At 42.9% G+C, this 21654-nt stretch overlaps 1 protein-coding gene and 2 long non-coding RNA genes across 3 annotated transcripts in view; 1 reads left to right on the top strand and 2 right to left on the bottom strand.

The window, feature by feature from the left end:
* Positions 1–213, bottom strand: part of LOC116093273 — a 2842-nt gene extending 2629 nt beyond the window's left edge. Inside the window, exon 1 of the long non-coding RNA XR_004119678.1 lies at positions 119–213. This is a non-coding gene — a long non-coding RNA (uncharacterized LOC116093273). The remainder of the gene's footprint in view (positions 1–118) is intronic.
* A 3233-nt stretch (positions 214–3446) lies between these two features.
* Positions 3447–5412, bottom strand: LOC116093272. Its single transcript, XR_004119677.1, has 3 exons — positions 5132–5412; positions 4444–4543; positions 3447–3528 (listed from the first exon to the last, which is right to left on the bottom strand). It is a non-coding gene; the product is annotated as an uncharacterized LOC116093272 (long non-coding RNA).
* Lelp1 (late cornified envelope like proline rich 1) lies at positions 5368–13199 on the top strand. The gene is made up of 2 exons (XM_031374645.1): positions 5368–5500; positions 12361–13199. Exon 2 carries the CDS (start codon positions 12382–12384, stop codon positions 12814–12816), a length of 435 nt encoding a protein of 144 aa, XP_031230505.1. The 5' UTR covers positions 5368–5500; positions 12361–12381; the 3' UTR covers positions 12817–13199.
* The last annotated feature ends 8455 nt before the right edge of the window (positions 13200–21654 follow it).

Genomic DNA, 21654 nt, shown 5'->3' with positions numbered 1-21654 from the left:
GGGGGAGGGAGGCAGGGGGAGGGAAGGGGGAGGGAGGGAGAGAGAGAGAGAGGGAGGGGCAAAGGTGATGCCTTTGCTAGTGTTAAAGATATACAATCAAAACTCCAGGGCTGGATACCTGGCTCAGAGGTTAATAGCGCCGTCTGCTGGATACATGGCTCAGAGGTTAATAGCGCCGTCTGCTGGATACCTGGCTCAGAGGTTAATAGCGCCGTCTGCTGGATACATGGCTCAGAGGTTAAAAGAGGTCCTGAGCTCAATTCCCAACATGTTGGCTCATAACCATCTATAGTGCAATCTGGTGCCCTCTACTGGCCTGCAGACATGCATTTAGGCAGAATGCTGTATACAAATAAATAAATAAATCTAAAAACCAAAACAAACTAACCAACCAACCAAACAAACAAATGAATACCCTCCAATTAAGCACCAGAAGGGAAGGGGCCCCTAAAGAGAGCATTCACTTTGCGCATGAAATAAAAGTCAGCTTTAACGTCCTGCCAAGTCCAGAAGCATCTTGCATCAGTTCACAATAGTTCTTTTTATTTAGAACAATAGCTGATATTTTAATTTTAAAATATTTTAGTAGGATCTATTTTGATCATTTTCCTTCCCTTTCCCCAACTCCTCTATCATTCCTTCCAACTTCTCATTTACCCAGCATTATGTTCTTTCTATTTCTTTTAAAGTAACACAAAAACACAAAACACAAATAAAACACAAAGAGTAAAATCAAAACAATCAAAAAACTAGTAAGACAAAAAAAGTAAACACAAAACCCCCACAAAGTTTGTTTTGTGTTAGCCTACTAATACTAGGAATGAGGCCTACCCTGTAGTTTAGCTGATATTCCCAGTGGAATTTCACTGGAGAAAACTGATTTTTGCTCTGCCACCAGGAATCAATTATAATAGCATCTTGGTTCTGGATAGGTTCCTACATCCATTTCTTGCTCTTAGTGCTGGGACCCCATGTGGCTTTAACCTGTGCAGGCCTGTGCATGCTGCCACAGTCTTTGTGAGTTTATAGGCATATCAGTCCTGTTATGTCTGGAAGACACTTTTTCCTTGAAGTCATCATAGCTCTGTGTTTTTAATCCATGGATTCAAGGGAAGTTGTGTTGGTACTGGTAGTATGGCCTGCTCCTGGAACATTGAGGAGTAGCAAAGCTACATGTAACACATCTATATCATACTTCCTTCTCCCAAGGCTCAGTGAATATTACAGAAGAGGGTGCAGAAAGAGTAGAAAAGTGAAGAAGTTAAGGAAGACTAGAACAAACAACATCTTCAGGACATAGCAGGGCTGTTGCACTCATTAATTCAGGCAGCTATGACTGTGTGTACAACACCTGTACAAGATGAAGTCAGCCGATGTCCTAGCACAATGAGGGAAAGTTCATAAAGCCCCATCCCTAGATGAAGAGCTTTGGCCAGTTAGGGTGAAGGACATGGAAGAGGGATCCAGGGGGATTTGGAAAGGGAGTCCCAAGAGAACATGATCAGAATATATTGTATACATGCATGACAGTCTCAAAGAATAAAGTAAAATATAGACAGAAAAACTTTTCTGTAAAACTATAAAAGGTAAATCTAGTTAACATTGCCAATTATTATAATCTCCATGGCCTTCTGATACACACAGTGGAATGGTGTGGGGTATGGGTATGTGTGGGGGTGTCCTCTACATACCCGTGTACATGAATTCAGAGTCGACAGCAGGATGTCAGTGTCCTCCCTCATCCTTCTTAGTCCTTTTGCCTTGAAACACATTCTCTCACTGAATCAGAAGTTCACCACTTCTGAGTCAACAAAAATCTCAGGATCTATCTACCCCTTTCTTCTGGGGCTATGGGAACAGCCTACGGATTCAATCTTCCACCTTCATAGTTTGTAAAACAAGTACTTTTACTGAGACATCTCTCCCAGCCATCTTAGCTTCCATGGCTAAATTACTATTGTTTATTAATGACGTTTATATGAACTGTACTTACTCAAAACAGAAATTATGTTTTAAGATTAACATTGAAAGACTGAATCTTGCTGGGAACATCACCAATATATTTAGCTGGAAGACAGAAAATGATAACATGGAGAAAGGTTCAAGGAAAGTATAGAACTGAAAAGGTGCACTTCAGGGCAAAGTCAGAAATGAGAAACAAATAGAAATGGAGACATGAGACTCGGGAAACAGATCAACCGGTAGAGTGTTCACTTTACAAGCATAAGGAGGGCCTGAATTCAGTACTCAGAATCAATGTTTTATAAAAGAAAAAGAAAAACAGCCTAGGTAGCACAGTGGAACAATGTGAATGGTAGAAAAGTAATCCCATTGCTAGGAAAAGTGAGACTGATAGATCTCTGGGGTTTGGTGGTGGGATAGCTTGTCAAAAAAAAAAAAGAAAGAAAAGAAGGAAGAAAGAAAGGAGGAGAGGAGGAGAGGAGAGGAAGGGGAAGAAAAGGGAGGGGTGGGAGGGAAGTGGTGAACAGAATGAGAGAGGACAGAGGACAGTATGCAGGAATGGAAGGGAGGGGAGGGGAGAACCTGGACAGGACAGAAAGGGAGATAGTGCCTATGCCTGAGGATTGATATGAAACATCTCTGGCATATACTTTTATAAGCATACAAATTCACACAAAACTGAACATATCTGTGTAAATACACAAATATAAAATGCACGTATAAAATATACTTGGTAAGGAGGAAGGGAGGGAGGGAGGGAGAAACAGATAGAGAGATCCAGAAGAACCCAGGCAGTACACGAGGAATAAATGCATAGAATACTGACTGAGTTCTCTTGATGTGTCTCTGATCTTTACAACCCTGAAAACAGCGAAGCCCTCCAATGGTGAGAGTGTAGGTAATAAGACTGGCACTTGATGTAAGTTACATGTTATCCTATACAAATGCTACAATTACATCATTTTGTGGGTAATTGAATGGAGATATAGACTGGATGCGTGTATCACTAGGGGTGATGCATTAAGGAAGTAAAGGATGAAAGCAGGATTTGAACCTAGGAAACTGACACCAAGGCCCTACCTAGCTCTTAACCACTGATCTAGCCTAGACTGTGGCACTTACTCATCATCCCCTGCAGCCTTTCTCCTGAGACTCCTTCACCTAAGAAGTACTCTGAGTGTCATCCTATTAGTAACTGTTGCTAGCCAGTTTCCCACAAAACTGAAGCCTAGTGTGAGGCTGGTGGCAGGGATACCAAATGCAACACCAATGAAGCTGAACGTATCTGTGTCCTCAGCTTTAAATGCTCGGCTTTTAAAAGGGAGGAGGGTTTCAAAGGCTGAGAAGATGAGTAGATTGTGCTGTGTTTTAAGTTCACTAGGTAATATGCTTGAGCAATACTGGCGAGAGGAAAGGACAAAAGTGGAAGATGACTGTGGCTAGCAAAAATCAGATCTTTGATACTTAGGTTGAAAACGACTTGCCTTCTCCATATCCAGATTGGTAGCTGCATCTAGAGCTGAACAGCCGGTGGAGCTTGGCTTCTCCAAATAGACATAGAAACAGCTTTGGAGAAATAGAATTCATGACAAATGATAGAGAAAAGAAAATGAGTGTTTTGCACCGAGATTATGTCTCTAATACCATTTATCCTAAGCAGTTAAATGCTACCAACCTCCCTCTTCTCATTAGGCATGTTTGGCTTAATTGTTTGTGGCCTATTCATTCTTTCTGAATAATGATTCTCTCTTCTCTCCATTCTCTTCCTTTCCTCTCCCCCAATTCTGTCTCTGAACCAAGTCATGTTGAAGACTCTTGGGTTAAAATAAATTCAAGGTCTCAGGTCAGCTCAATGGCACAATCAAAGCTAGGTTTCCAATGATCATTGAAGAGGTGCCCTGCAAGCACTCTCAGCATTTTGAGACTCAAACACCTATCTTTCTACTGAAAACACATCTTGAAACCTGAGTTGTCTCTACTTTCTTCTTAATGTCTCCACAGAAATTCTGTGGTGATGTTTCTCTCAACTGCACTCATCATGTGCCGCCAGCACAGCCTTCCTCCAGTCGTGTACATCTTTATAAGCCTTTTCAAGTAAAATGGTCTCATACTCCACCACTCAACTCATCAACCCATCCCACCCGATATTGTCAGGGTTTTGACACATGATGTATGACGATACCAAGGTTTTAACAGAAAGTCACTTGGGCTCGAGAGATGGTTCAGTATTTAAGGGCACTGGTTGCTCTTGCAGAATACCTGGGTTCAGTTCCCAGCAACCACATGGCAGTTTACAACCTCTCTACCTATAGTTCCAGGTATTCTGATGCCCTCTTCTAGCCTCTTTGGGCATTAGATATGCATGTAGTACACACAGATACATGGAGGTAAAATACTCAGGCACATAAAAAAAATTAAAAATAAAATTTAGACACAGCCACTTGTGAATGGCAAGATGAGCTTCTGGGACTGAGTTCTTACCCTGTATATGACAGGCTTCATTTTCTATTTGTCCTCCCAGCTTCCTCCTATTACCACTCAAATGCATCTCAGTTCCAACTATAAACTTCCCTTATTAGGCCTATGACAGAACCAGAAAAAAAAAAACCCTCTGAGTGGTTTTTCCATACACAGTATGATGTGCCATTAATTAGACTGATCAGTAGTAGTCAGGAATGCTAGATTAACTGCTTGTAATGAAGAACATTAACCTTAGATATCAACAGGTAACTACTCCCTGAATGCAAAAACAATCACTAACCTCCCATCAGTAACACACACATACACACACACACACACACACACACACACACACACACACAGGATAGATTAGATTAGATAGATAGATAGATAGATAGATAGATAGATAGATAGATAGATAGATAGACAGAGATAGATAGATAGATAGATAGATAGATAGATAGATAGATAGATAGATAGATAGACACAGAGACAGGCAGAGAGCAAGAAAAAGGGAATTCATACAAAGACATTTGAAAAATCTGCTAAAATAACCTTTAGACTTGGACTAGCAAGTATGAGATGATAAAAGAGATTTCAAATTCTCATATTAATAAAAGCAGGGTAAAAAAGAGTAGAAGTGAGTGATCTTATGGACTTTCCAGAAAGATGCAAGGAAAATGACTGAGAATCTAAGGAGAGAACAGACCACAGGCAGACAGACAGTGTTTCCACTCCTAGCAGTAACAAGCCCTCTGCCCCCAGAGTTCAGAACTCTTCCCAGTAGCCTGATTCTTTCAGCATCGATTTTAAGGGACCACAAGAGAGAAGTCTAGGCTGAGAGTTGTGTAATCATAGCTAGATTCTCATGTTCAGGACTTGAGTTAGAAGTCCTGGAGCCACCCAACATTCACTACTCATGATGCTGTAATGATGTCATAAATGGAGCTGGCCCCCTACCTGCCCCCAGCTTCCCAGAGTGCAGCAGAGGAACGAGAGGGAAAGTCCATCTTCCCCAGCACAGCCCTACCATCCACCTCAGTCGACTGCTTGTCAATTTCACTACCAACAGAAAGGGGTGAGTTGCACCTGGACAACGATGATGGTTGTTCTCGTGCACCTTCTATTCTAAAAATGGCTGCATCAACCCCAGTACTGAGTAGAGCTGGGAGGGTTTTGTTTGGTTAAAGTTTCTTGTTATTTTGAATAGCAAGGATTAGAGTGAACAATACCCATTTTAGAGTTCCATTTAAAGAGCTGCCTCCCTGTAGAGTCATACCAATTTTTAAACTACATTTCATAGAATTTTACTTTTTATTAAATAAAATCAAGCATGTATAAGACTCTAGTTAGCCTTAGCTTGCTGGGGACCCCCTGAGTGACCCATGTGGAGCTGGGAATAGATTCAAAAAAGCAAGAGGAATTTATTGTTCCAGTGCACTGGGGTCTTCCCAAACCCAAAGCACAGGCAGCAACCACCCCAACAGCCCATTCGGTGAGTTTTTATATGGTTTCTAGGGGAAGAATAGAGCATCAGCAACTAGGCACAATATGTTTGGCAGAACAGTGTGCCCTTTAAACTGATTGGTCTTTAGGGAATGAGGTAGATGGGGCTTACTCAGCCTTTCTCTTCTGGCCTACGTGCTCTCTGACCTCTCTTCCAGGAGGGGAGGGGTCCTGTGGATTTTTGCAATGGCTCTGAGTTGACCTCTTCATTTCCCCCTTTTCTTTGTGCAAGCTTCAAACCTGAAGCCATTGCTTGTATTCTGATAGCTCATACTCCTGGCCTTCTGTATCTAGCTCTTTGTATCTTCTGCTTTAAGATCATAGCCGTACTGAACCTATGCACTTCTTAACAAAAGCAACCAAGCACTTCAAAATGTAGGGGCCAAAAGTCGACGATAGCAGGAGAACAATTAGGGGTCCTAACAAGGTGGTTATGAGGGTGATTAACCAAGAGGAAGAGTTAAACCAAGACTCAAACCAGCCCTGACTCTGTTCTCTCTCTCTTTTCCACTTGGCTAACCCTTCTCTCACCTTGGCCATTGAGTCTTTAACTACCCCAGAATGGTCTCCAGTATGTGTTTCCCGATGTTTCGCACCCCCAGGTAGCATAGAAGAAATGCTTGGCCCCCTAACACTGATCGGCCTGCTGCTGGCTTCTCCCATTTTGGGGGCACACATATATGGGGGGCTCTTGAAAAACACTTTTCAACTTTGGGTATCTGCACCCTAAGTCCTATCCTCCAAGGCCACTTCTAGGACACATTTAGGCAATCCCTCCCCTTGTGTCTCCAGGGCAGCAACACCTCAGGAGTCAAGGCCTACCACTAAATCACAGAGACCAAAGTCAGGGTCCAGCCACCAGATATAGCTTGGTTAGTGGAACAAGCCACATCACCAGTGGCTGAGAGCACCTGCCAAGTCACCTTAGTGGGGGTGTAGGGGCTGCCAAGGCTCTGTTGGATGATACACCATAGCCATCTCATGATTTCTCTGGCCTTGAAGAAGGGGGTTGCTTGGGTGTCTGGCTGCTATCTAGTTGTCCTCAGGCACAGGTGCTGATCTGATGTGAACCCAGGTAGTTACTCCATCCACTTTAACAGAGGTCAGGGTAGTCAACAACACCAGGAACAGCCCTCTCCACTTTGCTTCCAAGTGTTCAGCACAATGTCTCTTAACATGTACCCTCCAATTTGGTACTTGTGCGGAGCCTCTGGAGTACCTACCTACATCATACAGGGCACTAAGTTTAGGCCACAATTCCAGGTGGCTGGTATGGAAAGCTGGCAATCGAGCCATAAGATCCTTGTCAGCCTGAAAAGTCACTCTGGGGGTTGGAGGGATCAAGAGCCGGGGTCAAAGGAGTGGATGTCCCATGCAGGATCTCAAAAGGGGTCAGGTTAAAATGGTAGGGGGTGTTCAGCGCCAAGGGAAAAGGCACCAACCAGTCCAAGCCCATCTCCAAGGTCAGTTTAATCAAGGTCTCTTATAGTGTTCTGTTTATTTTCTCTACCTGCCCTGAGCTCTGGGGATGGTATGCACAATGGGGCTTCCAATTAGTCCCCAATATCACTGCCAATCCCTCCCTTACCTTAGAGACAAAAGCAGGACCATTGTCCAACCTTGGGCACTCTGAACCTCTGGAAAAGTTCTTCTAATATATTCCTAGCTACCACAGTAGCTGTTTCCTGCTTGGTAAAGAAAGCCTCAACCCTTCCAGAGAAAGTATCTACAAACACTAGAAGGTATTTGTAACCATATTTTTCTAGCTTAACTTCTGTAAAATCGATCTATCAATATACTCCAGGCCCTTTTCCCCTAGGTCTTTTGCCCTGTTTACTCTTGGTTGCATAAGCATTCATTTGCTGGCATACCTTACGCTGTTCTACTATCTTTCTGGCCCAAAATTTGAGTCCTATTATATACATACATACATATATACATACACATACATACACACACACATACACACACACATACACACACATATACACACATACATACACACATACACACACATACATACACACATACATACATACACACATTCATACATACATATACACACACACACACATACACACACACATACACATACATACACACACACACACACACACACACATATATATACACATATGTATATATATATGGTCCGTTAATTCCTTGGACAAGCTTTTTAACCACTAGACGAATCCATCTGTGTACTTGGCCCTAGTAAGCCTTTTGCTTGCTTTCTAGGAAGTATAGTTCTCCCTTCTTGTATGCACCATTGTCCTTCCTTCTCTTGGTAATAGTTGGTAGGGTGGCTAGCAATCTGAGTCCTTTCTTCCTCTATATATTTTAAGTGAAGCCATCCCTTAGTCCAATCCCACTTCTCAGCAGGTGTTTCTTGCATGCCCATAACCAGGATAGGCTCCTGCATAGCCACTTCTCAAGCCACTTGATCTGCCTAGTTATTGCCCTGGGCCACTGAGTCTCTTGTCCTCTGATGTCCTGGAGAGGGAATAATACTTACAGATGCCAGCTTCATTAGGGCATCCAAGAGGTCCAAGATTTCCTGTTTGTTTCCTCTGATGTGAGCAGCCCACTCTCTTGGCCTGTAGTCCTGTGGACTTGGACTGCGGCAAAGGCATACCTGCTATCTGCTTGAATGTTAATTTTCCTGCTGGCTCCAAGTTCCAAGGCCTTGGTGTGGGCAATTAGCCCCACTTTCTTCATCGATATGCTGGGGGGGAGGGGTAGAAGTCCTGCCCAGATGACATTTGTGCTGTCCACCACAGCAGCACCTGCTCATCTCTGACCTTCATGGAGAAAACTGCTCCTGACTGTAAACCAGGTAGCTTCAACTTTCAGCAGGTTAATTGTGGCCCATCGGGCAGGAAGTATATCTGGGCCCCCATTTTGGAGAGTATGTCTCACCCAAACAGAGGGTAGGGATAGTCTGGGGTGACCCTAAATGAATGGGATACCCAGCCCATCCCTAAGTCCACTGTTTTTTTGGTAGTCCATGAATACATTTTGGTGTCAGTGGACCCAAAGATCTTTTCTTGGAAATGGGGCCAGCAGCTTGGAGGACCGAGTGTTGAGCCCCTGTGTCCACCAAGAATTAAGTGGGTTTCCCCTCCATTCTCAGAGTTACCCTGGGTTTGGGGAGGGGGTCGGAACCCTGTCTCCCCTAATCATTGCCTTCACCCATGGCTAAGACCTTTGCCTTTTGTGGGTGCTTTTCTCAAGGCCTGGGACTTCCTGCTCCCAACTTCCGTTTCTTAGGGCACTCTCTGGTCCAGTGACGTCTCTTCTTGCAGTATGTGCAATGGTCCTTTTCCAGGGGTTTTCTGTCTCTCTTTGGTTAGAGTCTCTCTTCTCTGCTTTCCCTAACTACTGTTGCCTGAACTCTCTGTAGATTCCTTCCCTGTCACTTTCCTTTCTTTCTCTTTCTTTGCTCCTTCTCTTTCTCTGTCTCCCTGTCATAGCAGAATGTCTCAGCAACCTACACTAAATCCCTCAACTGCTTATCCTGTCTTTCCAGCCTCTGAAGCTTTTTCCTGATATCTCTACTAGCCTGGTCTATAAAAGCCATTCTCACCGTAGTTTTATGCTCTTTGCTGCTGGGGCCATAGAGTGTATATTGGCAGAATGCCTCCATGGGCCCCTTTAGAAAGGCTGCGGCTGACTCATCTGGTCTCTGTTTAACCTCATGTACCTTGGTCAAATGTGTGGGTCATCATGCAGCCCCCTGGAGACCTGCCAGTGGAGTCTGGCACTGGACCTTCAGGTGCCCCTTACCTTCTGCCATATTAAAGTCCCAGTCAGGTGTAGTCAGGGAAAGCCTGCTGTCCACAACAGCCTGGTCAACCAACAGTGCCCCCATGTCTGAGGGGATATTCTTTCCGGGTTCTGGCTTCCTGTATTATAAATAAAATAGTCTCAAAGAGATTAACTGGCCTTTTTGAAAAGGGGGGTAGGGGTTGGGCCTTCCAATTGTACAAGTTAGCCAAATAGAAGGGCCAATATAACCTGACTGCCCTTTTTCAGAGGCCTTTGTGCCCTTAGTGGGAGAGCCACCATGGTATCAGGGGAGGTGGCTATCGGGTTTCCTCCTGCTCCTCCCTCCCCTCCAGTAAAGGTAGGGCAGTGCAATGGCCCTGGTCTCATATGGGCTACAGATCCCAAAACAAGTACGGGTGCTGGTGGGGCCATGGGAACAAGGGTAGGGAGATTTGGAGGAGGAGGGTCATGTAGTAACAGGTCCACTGTTGTAGGGTCTCGGAGGATCAAAAGTTTCTCAGGTCTGGATCCTCTTTCCACACTTCCTTCTTGCTGACTTCCAGAACCTGTGGGGTGGATCTTGGGAAGGAAAGGCTTTTATCTATGAAGGAGGAGGGAGGTCCTCCACTAGATTCTTCTAGGTAACTATATAGGGTCCTTCATCCGGGTACCTGAAGGATCCTGGTCTGAAGACTCTCTCCTCTACTGCTTTGATCACCTGCAAGTCAAAAGTCTCTATCAGTGGGTCATATGGAGAAGCAGAGAGTACCTAACTTGTCTTTCATTCTGTCCAATGTCCAAAAAAATGTTGTCCGTCTAAGTCCAAGAATACAGAATGAGATACCAACAAACACAGAGAAAAACAATCAAAACACAGACCCCCACCACTCTGTCATGGGCAGGCATCCAGGTCCAAGAACACAGGTAAAGACAATTAATACACAGTTTGCTTAGATGGCTTCCAGCCTCGTGGAAACAAACCAGGTGCCTCTGCCCATATGGCAGTTCCAGCCATGCAGAAAGAAACCAGGTACCTCTGCCCATATGGCAGCTCCAGCCATGCAGAAAGAAACCAGGTGCCTCTGCCCATACAGCGGGAGCCAGAAAAACCAGGTTAAAGCAAGACTTGGCCGCAGATACTGTCTTGCTGTTTCCAGAAGGAGAAGAGCCTTCCCTGCTCCCTCAGGGGTGGAGGGCTGAAGCATCCTTCAGTGTCCCCCTGCCTCTATCTCCCCCACCCTCTTCACAACATTAAGGCACATACCCCCACCGCACTTGAGTGCACTCCATCAGACACCATAGGCTCTCCCAGCCTCCCTAGGCTTGCAAGCAAAATTTCAGACTTACAGACTCAGACTTTGACAAACAGCAAGACAAACAGGAACTGCAGTAAAAGCTTGAGATCTCTGACTCACTGCTCCAGTGTGTTCCCACAAGGAGTTGGATTCCCAGCCAATGCACTGAATGTAAGACTCTGGAGACCCTTAGCTTACCGGGGACCCCATGAGTGAATCACATGGAGCCAGAAATGGATGCAAAAAGCAAGAGGAATTTATTGTTCCCGTGCACTGTGGTCTTCCCAGACCCAAAGGAGAGGTGGCGACACCCCCCCACACACACACCCGGCAGCCCATTCAGCAAGTTTTTATATGGTTTCCAGTGTCAGAATAGAGCATCAGCAACTAGGCACAATATGTTTGGCAGAACAGTGTGCCCTTTATATTGATTGATCTTTAGGGAATGAGGTAGTAGGGGCCCACTCAGCCTCTCTCTTCTGGCCTAAATGCTCTCTGATCTGTCTCTTCCAGGAGGGGAGGGGTCTGGTGGAATTTTCCAAGGGATCTGGGCTGACCTCTTCACATGTACCAACTAAAGCCTACTATGAGTGTTGTTAGAAACTAAACACTAAGTCTAGGAATCAAACTTTACATAGGAAAAGACCTACCCCATGGTAGGACTAACCAGAAAAGGAATTCACTTCTGGAAATCATATTTCATGGTTGAAGACATTAGATTGCCCCTCTTCATCTCTTCTCCCTTGATGTCTTCCCTTTCCCTAATTGTTTGGCAAAACGAATGATTTCCTGAAGGAAAGGGAGAGGGTTTTTCCAGAATGGCCCATGAGTCTAACAAGTCTTAAGTGCCTTGCTGCTTCAGTCCACCAGAGGGGGAAAAGCCATTTTCAAGGCTGGGTGGCTTGGGAAGCAACTCATAGATGGACCTGCACTTCCAAAGCCTACTCACAAACCACCTATCTCCAAAGTGGAGAGAAGTGGCCTGGCAGGGTTCTGCTGAGCCACAGAAGCTCTTAGCAATGTAATAAAAATTATGGACTCCTAGAAATAATAGCTTACATGAGTAACATTAAACACTTGAGGTTACAAAAAAAATCAGCACTAAAATTACGGGTCTTATGATTGTTGGATTGTTGTTACATTCCAAGTCCCTAAGAACACCTGCTTAGTCTACAATGGAAACAGGGTAAGAGAAAAATCAGAGTGCAGGCGCCCAGACATACCTCAAGTCCACAGACAAGGACAGCTCTTAATGAGATGGTCCAGAGACTGAACCCATGGAAAGCCTCTTGTGAAAACAGGAGGAGCCAGCAGGAAGAAGCCCCATAAATTGTCCCTCAGTGACACTCTGTCTCCCATTTCTTCTCAGGCCTACATATCCACAGAAGAAATGTCAAGTGATAAGTCCAGTGACACTAAGAATGATCTCAAGAATTGTGATTCCAGCTGTCTAAAGAAGCTACAACGCTGCTCTGAAAATTGTACACTAGACATGTGCCCAGCACCACCAACGTGTCCTCCATGTCCCCTAGTGCCCTCTGTGACGCGTGTTTCTGCACCAAGTTCCCCACTGTGTCCCCCATTGTGCACCCCAAAATGCTCCTGTCCATGTTCACCATGCTCATGTCCCCCATCATGTCCACCATGCTCATGCCCCCCATCATGTCCACCATGCTCCTGCCCTCCGTCATGTCCACCATGCTCATGCCCCCCGTCATGTCCACCATGCTCATGCCCCCCGTCATGTCCACCATCATGCCCCGACAAGTTGTGCGTTAAGCCTTGCCCTCCCAAGAGCCCCTCTCCAAGCCCACCTCCAAAGTGAGGCACCATGAACAACATCAAGCCTCACCATCACTGGCATACATTACCACCTACAATGTTGTGGGGCTGGACGTCAAACCATGAACTGACAAAGACCTTCCTCTGCTGTGGAACGCTTCTGTCACCTTGGAGGACTTGCTTTTGTGGTGGTTGTTACACAGTATTCTGCCAAGAAGCAATCCGTGAGAGTGATAGCTTTGAGGACCCCACAGCCTCTGCCTGTCACTTAGGGGAAGGTACCTTTCCAAAGAATGCCAAGTCCTGCTAGGGCAATGCATGATACCAACCTCACCACCACTGGCCTCCATTACGACCTACAACATTGAGGGGCTAGAAGTGAAACCATGAACTGACAAGTAAACACGTTCCTCTGCTGTGCAAGACTTCTGTTGCATTGGAGGAGCTGCTTTATTTTGTGGTGGTGGTTATACAGTACTCTGCCAAGAAGCAATCCCTGGCAGTGAGAGATCTCTGAGAACCCCATAGCCTCTGCCTGCCACTTAGGGAAAGGGGCCTTTCCAGAGAATGCCAAATCCTGCTAGAGCAGTATATGAGTGGTTCTTAAATATGTTTGTATCTGGTAAAGTATATAACCTAGGAAACAAGACAGAGGGAAGGAGAGAGGGAGAGAGAGGAAGGGAAGAGAGAACAGACTGACTGGGTTTACACTGTAGTTCAGTGGTTCTCAACCTCTGGGTTGCAATCATTTTAGGGGTCACATATCAGATTTCATGCATATCAGTTATTTACATTAAGAGTCATGACAATTACAAAGTAGCAGCATGATAATTTTATAGTTGGGGTCACCAAAACAGGAAGAACTGTTTTAAAGGGTCACAACACTAGGAGGGTTGAGGACCACTGATCAATACTATACCCCGAAACAACATTGTAACTTGACATCAGTTACTTAATTTATCATGCCTCAGTTTCCTTCACTGTGCCATAGGGAAGATGATACAAACATTCCTGCTGTTACAGTACTACTTTAAGACTTGGAATAGGAAGAGACCAATGTCAGGTGCTTAGTATACTGGAACACAGTAGACCAGTGATTCTCAACCCTTTGTGGTTGAATGATACTTTCACAGGGGTTACATATAAGATATTTACATTACGATTCAAAACAGTAGCAAAATTCTAGTTGTGAAATAGCAATGAAATAATTTTGTGGTTGGAGATCACCACACATGAACTGTATTAAAGGGTCCCAGCGTCAGGAAGGCTGAGAATCACTGCAGTAGACAGGAGGGGAAGAGGCAGTACATTGTTCACATCTGAGCTCTACTGTTCCACACTTCTCCTGCATACACAATCTCCTGAGCACAGTGCTCATGTTCTCCTGTGCCCCTGCAGACACAGAGGTAGACATTATTAAAATAAAAAGGGATTAAGGGTTGCATCAACTACCTCTCTTTGATAGTAAAATTCAATTACATGCTGACACCTCAAGAACCCAAAATAAAGAATACATGGGTCCTCTCATTTTGCGAAGTTATGTGAATCTATAATATTTCAGAATTGAAACTGAAGTACAAAAACTAGATATGCATGTGGGAGGACCCCAATTAGGGAAGGCATTCACACCTGATAATTTAATAAGAATTTTAGAGAGTCCAGAACAAACCAAATAAATTCACAAGAAGGAATGTGTTGGCTCATATTGCTAAGATGGATACTGGAGTGGGATATAGAATTAAAGAGAACTATAGCAAACAAGAACCTCAGAGCTCATGTACACGGATTCATCCACAACTTTAAGTATCCTCCTCTTCCTCCTCCTCTTCTCTTCCCCTCATGCTCTCCTGCTTCTCCATCCTTCCTCCTCCTCCTTCCTTAGCAAGCATCCAATTCTCTCTGTGCATTCTTGGGGCCAGGTCCACAGGTCAAGGTTTTGAATGGTCAGGATGTTCCTCTTATCTCCAGGCAAGCACCTGTTTTCCTTAAAGGTCATGAGCTTACTCCTGTAGCCAGACATCTGACAGCTTTGTCACACAGGTCAAACTACCTGGGCATTATAATAGTCCACAATATTTAAGTGGAAATATGTTTGAGATTCTTTGCAGTAACAGTAAGAAAGACTAACCCAAGAATGGCTTTCCATGGACTCTAAGCATGCTAATACCTCTCATTCCTTGTAAAGGCATTGAGAAAATGGTTCATAACAGTGAAAGGCAAGTACGGATACTACAAAAAGTGCCTGATAAAGGAACTAGGGACAACTCTTGATTGAAACCACAAACTCACTATTTAGGAAGCAAAGCTAGACACACTTCGGGAACTGTTTTCTCAGTTTCCCGATGTAAAATCTCATTGTTAACTTTCTCTGACCTGAATACGGCCTGAGTCTCAGAGTCTCCTGGCAAGGATAGGAATCTTGCCCCAAAGTTCCCATGGTCCAACACCTGTGCAGAAAGCTGTCTGTTGAATATCAGAAACTCCTGGAGACCCTCGGCCTGTGATCAACTGTGGTTAACAGGAGGAAAATCATCTCACCTCCGAGGCATTCAAAACAGGGAAGGGGGAGGAAGACAGAGTGAGACAATCAAAGCAAAGAGAAGAGGAAAGATAGAGTATAGAATGAGATGTATCTAAATTGTCACTAAAATAAATCCCTGGAATCCAGTGTTAAAAGATGATGTTGATGACCATTGTTTTAGAAAACAATTTTGCAAACCTATGTCAAAAGCAAGAAATGCCTCAACAGTTTGTCTCAGTGGATTCAATTCAGAAGAATTGAAAACTATCTATGGAAGTGAGAATGAAAGTTATATAAATAAATGCAATTATCACAGAGTTAGAAAACCTATAAATATCTAACAAGATTTAATCAAATTTAAACGTCTAACTTGGAGCACTACTCAGCCCGCTGAAGAAGAGCAGAAGCTGTATATTAATGGTAGTGTTGGGTTGTAGGGCAGAAGTTAAGAAAACTCACTTCAGAGACAGAAGCTTAGAAATGAAGGCTTTATTTTCAGTGTGAGCAGGGAAGTGGCCAGTTCAGAATCTGAAGTGCATCCCGAAGGGAGACTGTACAACATTTTTGTAGGATGGAAACACAAGGTGAGGAGGATCAGGGTATGCTGTTGGGTTTATTTTGACACAAGGGGTTAAGCAAGGAAGTTAATATTGGTGACTGAATCTTACCTGAGTCACCTGGTTTCAGGGTCTTTGATTCAGCTTTTGCAGTCAGGCTCCATCCTGGACTCTGACCTGGGATTTAAAATGATAAGGGAACAAATGAGTGGGCAAGCTGCATATTTATGACTCGTATGACTTAGTTTAGATAACCAGCAACTTCCCTCTTTACATTCTTTACCAGTTAACAGACAAACGTGAAACACTTGAACAAACAGTATAGGAATTAGTTCTAGGGCTTGGGATCATGAATTCAGTTTTGGCCCAGCAGCAAGATGGAACTTGTTCCTGAGATGGCTCCACTCAGGAAATATTTCCTCACAGGAGAATACTTCAGCATTTCCAAAGCCCTGAATGTGTTGACCAACATGAAAGAGAGAATTAAAGAGGAAATAAGGCTTCATCTTGCATGTAGAAGTACTTCATGAACTATGAAAACTATGAATAATAATAGAAGAGAATTTGTTCATGTCCCCCCTATTTTAATAAAATGTGGTTATAAATAACTGTACCTTTACTTCCTGAATTTTACTTAGCATGCATTTATTTATTCATTGTATAATAGAGTAGAAAAATAATCATGAAATAATTATCAATACTGCAAGGACTACCGGGGTGTCTGATAGACCTTGGAAAGGAATGTGCACAGTATAGAAGAGATTTCACTTTGAATGCATGGCCTTTCAAGTGGTGCCATTAGAAAATATACCGAGTGTTTCTAGAATCCCAGGTATAGTCTAGGAGAAGACCAGATCTGAGAACAGGAAAACATCAATTGCCAGTAAGTACTTGTCTTTCCTTCCATGTAAATGAAACTGAAGATAGACATCTTAATGGTTACCTTCCCAACAGAGAAAGAGAGAGAAAGAGATCAAAGGCAGTTCTGCAGAAGAAGAACAGAATGTGATGAGGATGCCAACTTTCCACAGACAACTGTAATTACTCCCAGCTCCCATAGCAGTCATGAAGACTCGGCCTTAAATCGCAGAGGGTTTTACAAATAAGCGACACCCTCAGAGTGAGGTCACCAGAATCTGTGTAGTACCAGACAGATGCTTACAGAAAATGAAGTGGGTGGAGCCAGGCACTCTTTCTGCCTGGCAAAGCAGTTCTAAAGGTCTGTTCATAGTCACAAAACAGATGCTACTACAAATCTCTTGCACTGGCTTGCCTTGAAAATCCAGGCCAGCTAGGGTGTCCATGGCACTAGAGGAAAGGGGACAGGCTCATTACCATCTGCTGTATGAACTAAAGCACTGCAGAGAGCCAGAGAGGAGAAAGGATAAAAAGTACCTATGAAGGCAATACAATTAGGGCTCCTCACCTCCATTCCTTTCCTAAAAGGAGGGTTTTCACATCACTCTCTGAGATGGAAGTAGCCTTTTCGGAAGAAAGACAACTGAATAAAAAACTTCTGCGACATAGTTGTTTTTTTTAGATTTCTAACTCTGATTTAGAGCCTCTTGATAGGACTCAGACTCAAAAAAAAAAAAAATGGAAAAGGTGGAAGACCAACAGCAAACCTAAAGTTTGTGGACATTGTTTCTCCTGGTGTGTGTCAGTGTCTCTTGTCTTGAGATTCCTGCCTTCCTGAAGATAAAGGCACATACATTTGAATATTTTCTCATATACAAAAAGCTGTTAAAAACCACAGGTTGGTATACACATTTGCTATCTTCTTGAAACTTGTAAAGAATCTCTTAATACAATAGTCTGGTTTTTTCATAATTACAAAAGACATGAACTTATCATGTGACTTTGAACAAGACCCTAATGAGTTTATACCTCTCTTTTATCATCTAACAATCACAGTTGATAAGTAGGTCTATGTTGTATGTTAAAATCACATGCTGAGGCTAAAACAAGGAAATAGAATCAGGTGGTTTCCTGTGTCCCTCTGGGCCTGTGATCCACACCTTTGGTCTGTCTGATTCAGACACCCTGTGTGGGTGACACAAGAAGAAGGGAAGAAAAGAACAGTGCTCTCCCCACAAGGAATTCACAAGCCCAGTAAACTCCAGAGGCACCTACCCACCAGGAAACAGGATGAGCCACATTCTGTACTTTTCAGTGTTATCAGACCCATTGCCCTGTAATAGACAGGTAAATGAATCAAAGGAGTCTGGGAACTTTTATGATTTACTCAAAGGAGATTGTTATTTGATGGGAATGGAGGAAAAACAATGTTCTGCATATACCTGAGTCTCTTCTGTCTAATTACATCCTGTCTCCCAATAATAACAGCTCCAGAAATCTAGATTCTCAGATACCCTTAAAATCAGATTAGCACTAGTCTTACTAGAAGACTGAACATAGTAAGGGAAATTAGTCATCTAATTTGGAGTGGGACAGTCTCCCCAAAGATGTCCAAGCCTCACCGCCAACTATCTGGTCCACTGAGGTTAGTTTTTGAAAGACTCGGGCTACCCAAATCTCCTACTTTTTACCAAAGAACTGATAGACCATCCAAGGTCACTTAGATGCAACCTTTCTCCCAGCCTCTGCTACATGCAGAAAGCAGAAGAAAGAGTTTTCTAAGCAGAGAGAAGGAACCCACACACACATGACCAAACATTTAGAAAGACACAGAAATACTCAGGTTTATTGTTCCTTTTCACATTTTTAGTGTCACAGAATGTGAAAGCCGGAATGGACCCTACTAAAAGCCTACCTTCCAAATGACAGTTGGAGGCCAGAGAGGGTCAAGTGATGGTCAGACTATCTTAGGAACAGATCCAGTATCTTAAGATCCTGTAAAGTATATCATCTATTTATCACAGTGAAAAAGAAAGGAAAAGGCCAAATGTTGGGGAATCATAATAAAGGACATAGAACAAAGAACTGGGAAAGTCAAGGAAAGATCAATGGAAAAAGTGACTCCTGGGCCAATATAGGCCCACATAGGTAGTTCAAGGGTAATGTTAGTGTATACTCTGAATTATTCTCAAAAGGAATTTATGAAATACTATTTTGACCTCACAAAAAAAAAAAAGAGATTAAATGTCTAAGAGGTTGCCACTAATCCATCACTGGATTTATGTGGAAGAGTCAGTCACTCCTGAACCCTAAATTTAGTTTTTCCATGAATGTCTGAGCCTTCTTTAGCAAAAGGAGGTCTTGATTGAATGTGTTGCTATAACAAATACAGGGATCTTCTTAAGCAAAGGAATGGAAAAGGAGATTCCATTGTTTCTTTTGAGGCTTTAGTCCTTTAAAGATCCCAAGAGCTTCAGATATTGAGAAGAATTCATTTCTTAGCACTTCTAACACAACTTACCAGAAATTTAGAACAAAATGCCAAAATTGCATTGCAGCTCTTGAAGTTAGAAGTCACATATGTGTCTTAGTTACTTTTTTCCTACTGATAAATCACAATGACCAAAACCAGCTTGTAAATGAAAAAGTTTATGTTAGCCCACACTCACAGACAACAGTTCATCACTGAGAAAAATCAGGGCCATAGCTCAAGTCAGAAACCTAGAGTCAGAACTGATGGCGAGACCACAGAGTAAACCACTGCTTATAGACTTGCTCCTCATGTCTTGTTGAGCTTGCTTTTTTTGTTTTGTTTTAGTTTATTTTTTCTTTTCCTTTATTGAATATTTTCTTTATTTACATTTCAAATGTTATCCCCCTTTCCCAATTTTCCCTCCAGAAACCCCCTAGCCCATCACCCCTACACCTGCTTCTATGAGGGTGCTCCCCCCCCCACCCACTCCTGCCTCCCAGCTCTGGCATTCCCCTACACTGGGGCATCGAGCCTTCACAGGACCAAGGGTCTCTCCTCCCATTATGCCAGACAAGGCCATCCTCTACTACATATGTAGCTGGAGTCATGGGTTGCTCCATGTGTACTCTTTGGTTGGTGGTTTAGTCCCTGGGAGCTCTGGAAGGTCTGGTTGGTGGATATTGTTGTTCTTCCTGAGGGGTTGCAAACACTGAGCTTGCTTTCTTAAACAACCTAGGATCCATCTGCCTATGGGTAACATTGTCCCTGCCTATAGGTGGGTCCACTCACATCAGTCAATAATCAAGAAAATCCCTGACAGACTTGCCTATAGGCCAGTCTTATGGGGGCATTTTGTCAGTTGACGGTTTTCTTCCCAGATAGTTTGGGTCAGATTGACAAATAAAAAAGCAAAAACAAAACAACACAGGTGGTCTCAGTAGACTACAGTCAGAGTGATAGCCAGAACACAGTTCTTTATTGAGCCTTCTTGAGGGCATTTGCTGGGCTTTTCCTGTTTCTACAGCTGCCATCATTTCTGCAAGTTCTTCTGTCTTCTGTGCCAGCAATGACCTGTGACCTTGTTCAAGGTAGAGATTAACTTCTCTTCTCCTCTGCTGTTTCAAGATCCTTGTGTTCATATCATATCCTTCCCTTCAATAACCCAAAACAATCTGTCTTAAAGTCAACTGAGAGGCAATTTGGATTCCATCTTCAATCATAATTCTCTTAATGTATCAAGATAAGAAGGCCGCGAAAAATAGAGGACATGCTGCATCTTCCTCTGACTTTCACATGAGTGGATATACCTACATACTCATGTGCATGCACTACACTACACATATAATAAAAAACAAAACAAAACAAAAAAACAAAAAACAAAAAAACAAAACAAAAAACCAACCAACCAAAACCAAAACGAAGCAAAACAAAAACAAAAACCTTTTGTTATATCAAGTATCCCAAGCCTATATTAATTAGGGGCGTTCCTGATTTTTGCTGATCACATCTCAGGAAACAAACTGTTTCTACTTTTTCAAGACCTTAACCCAAAAGGGGAGCATTATCATTTTTTAAAAATATTTTTATGTTATGTGTATGTGCTTTTCCTTGAATGTATGTGTATGTACTACTACATGTGATCAGTGCCTGAAGTGGCTAGAAGAGGGCCTGGAATCCCTGGAAATTGGAAATATGGACAGTTGTGAGCTGCCATTTGGATGGTAGAATAGAACTTCAGTCTCCTGCAAGAGTAGCCAGTGTTCTAACCACTTACCCATCTCTCTAGCCCCACAGCATTATCATTTTTAATGTTACTGAAATTTAGTCTTACTACTTAATTTAATGTTACTGAAATATTACCAGTTAAAGTCAGCTCAATTTTAGGGACTCCAGAGACTCCTCTCATGAATACTATTTCCCTAAATATTAATACATAGTGAGATAAATTAACATCTTGTATTTTCCATTAAAAGTTTTCACCTTACTGGGTTCCGCAGTTCACATCGTTCATTACATTTTGTTGAAGTTCAGGGTAAGCCATCTACCCCGAGATCCCCCTCCCCCTAAGCTACTCCATCTTTGCGAGGCTTGTTCTACTTCTACCTTGGATTGTACTTTCTACTGATTTTTGATGTTGTTGTTGTTAAAGCAAATTGTCATTTCTTGTATCACTTTAAGGATACTATGTACTTTGTCTTGTGTATATACATGAACTTTCAAAGGAATTATTTTAGCAGAAGAGAAAGAAAAGTTCTATGGTGGGACTGAAGCCTTTGAGTAGTTTCTTCTCTGCTCACTTTTTTGTATATCCGCCCTTGTATTCCTTAATGGATGTTTGTACATATCAATAATCACTTATCTTCCCATCTTCCAGTTATCATATATGTGATTTTTGTCACAGTTAGAACTTAAAACCAAGAATAATACGATCTTGCATAAGAATTTCTTTTTTCTTTCTTTCTCTTTTTTTTT

This window comes from Mastomys coucha, unplaced genomic scaffold (assembly GCF_008632895.1).
Source record: "Mastomys coucha isolate ucsf_1 unplaced genomic scaffold, UCSF_Mcou_1 pScaffold16, whole genome shotgun sequence".
Taxonomy (NCBI): Eukaryota; Metazoa; Chordata; class Mammalia; order Rodentia; family Muridae; genus Mastomys; species Mastomys coucha.
Note: the sequence above shows the minus strand (reverse complement) of the source record. Positions and strands in the feature narration are given on the sequence as shown.

Coding starts and splice junctions, on each gene's coding strand:
- Lelp1 (XM_031374645.1), top strand. CDS start 12,382: ATGTCAAGTGATAAGTCCAGTGACACTAAGAATGATCTCAAGAATTGT.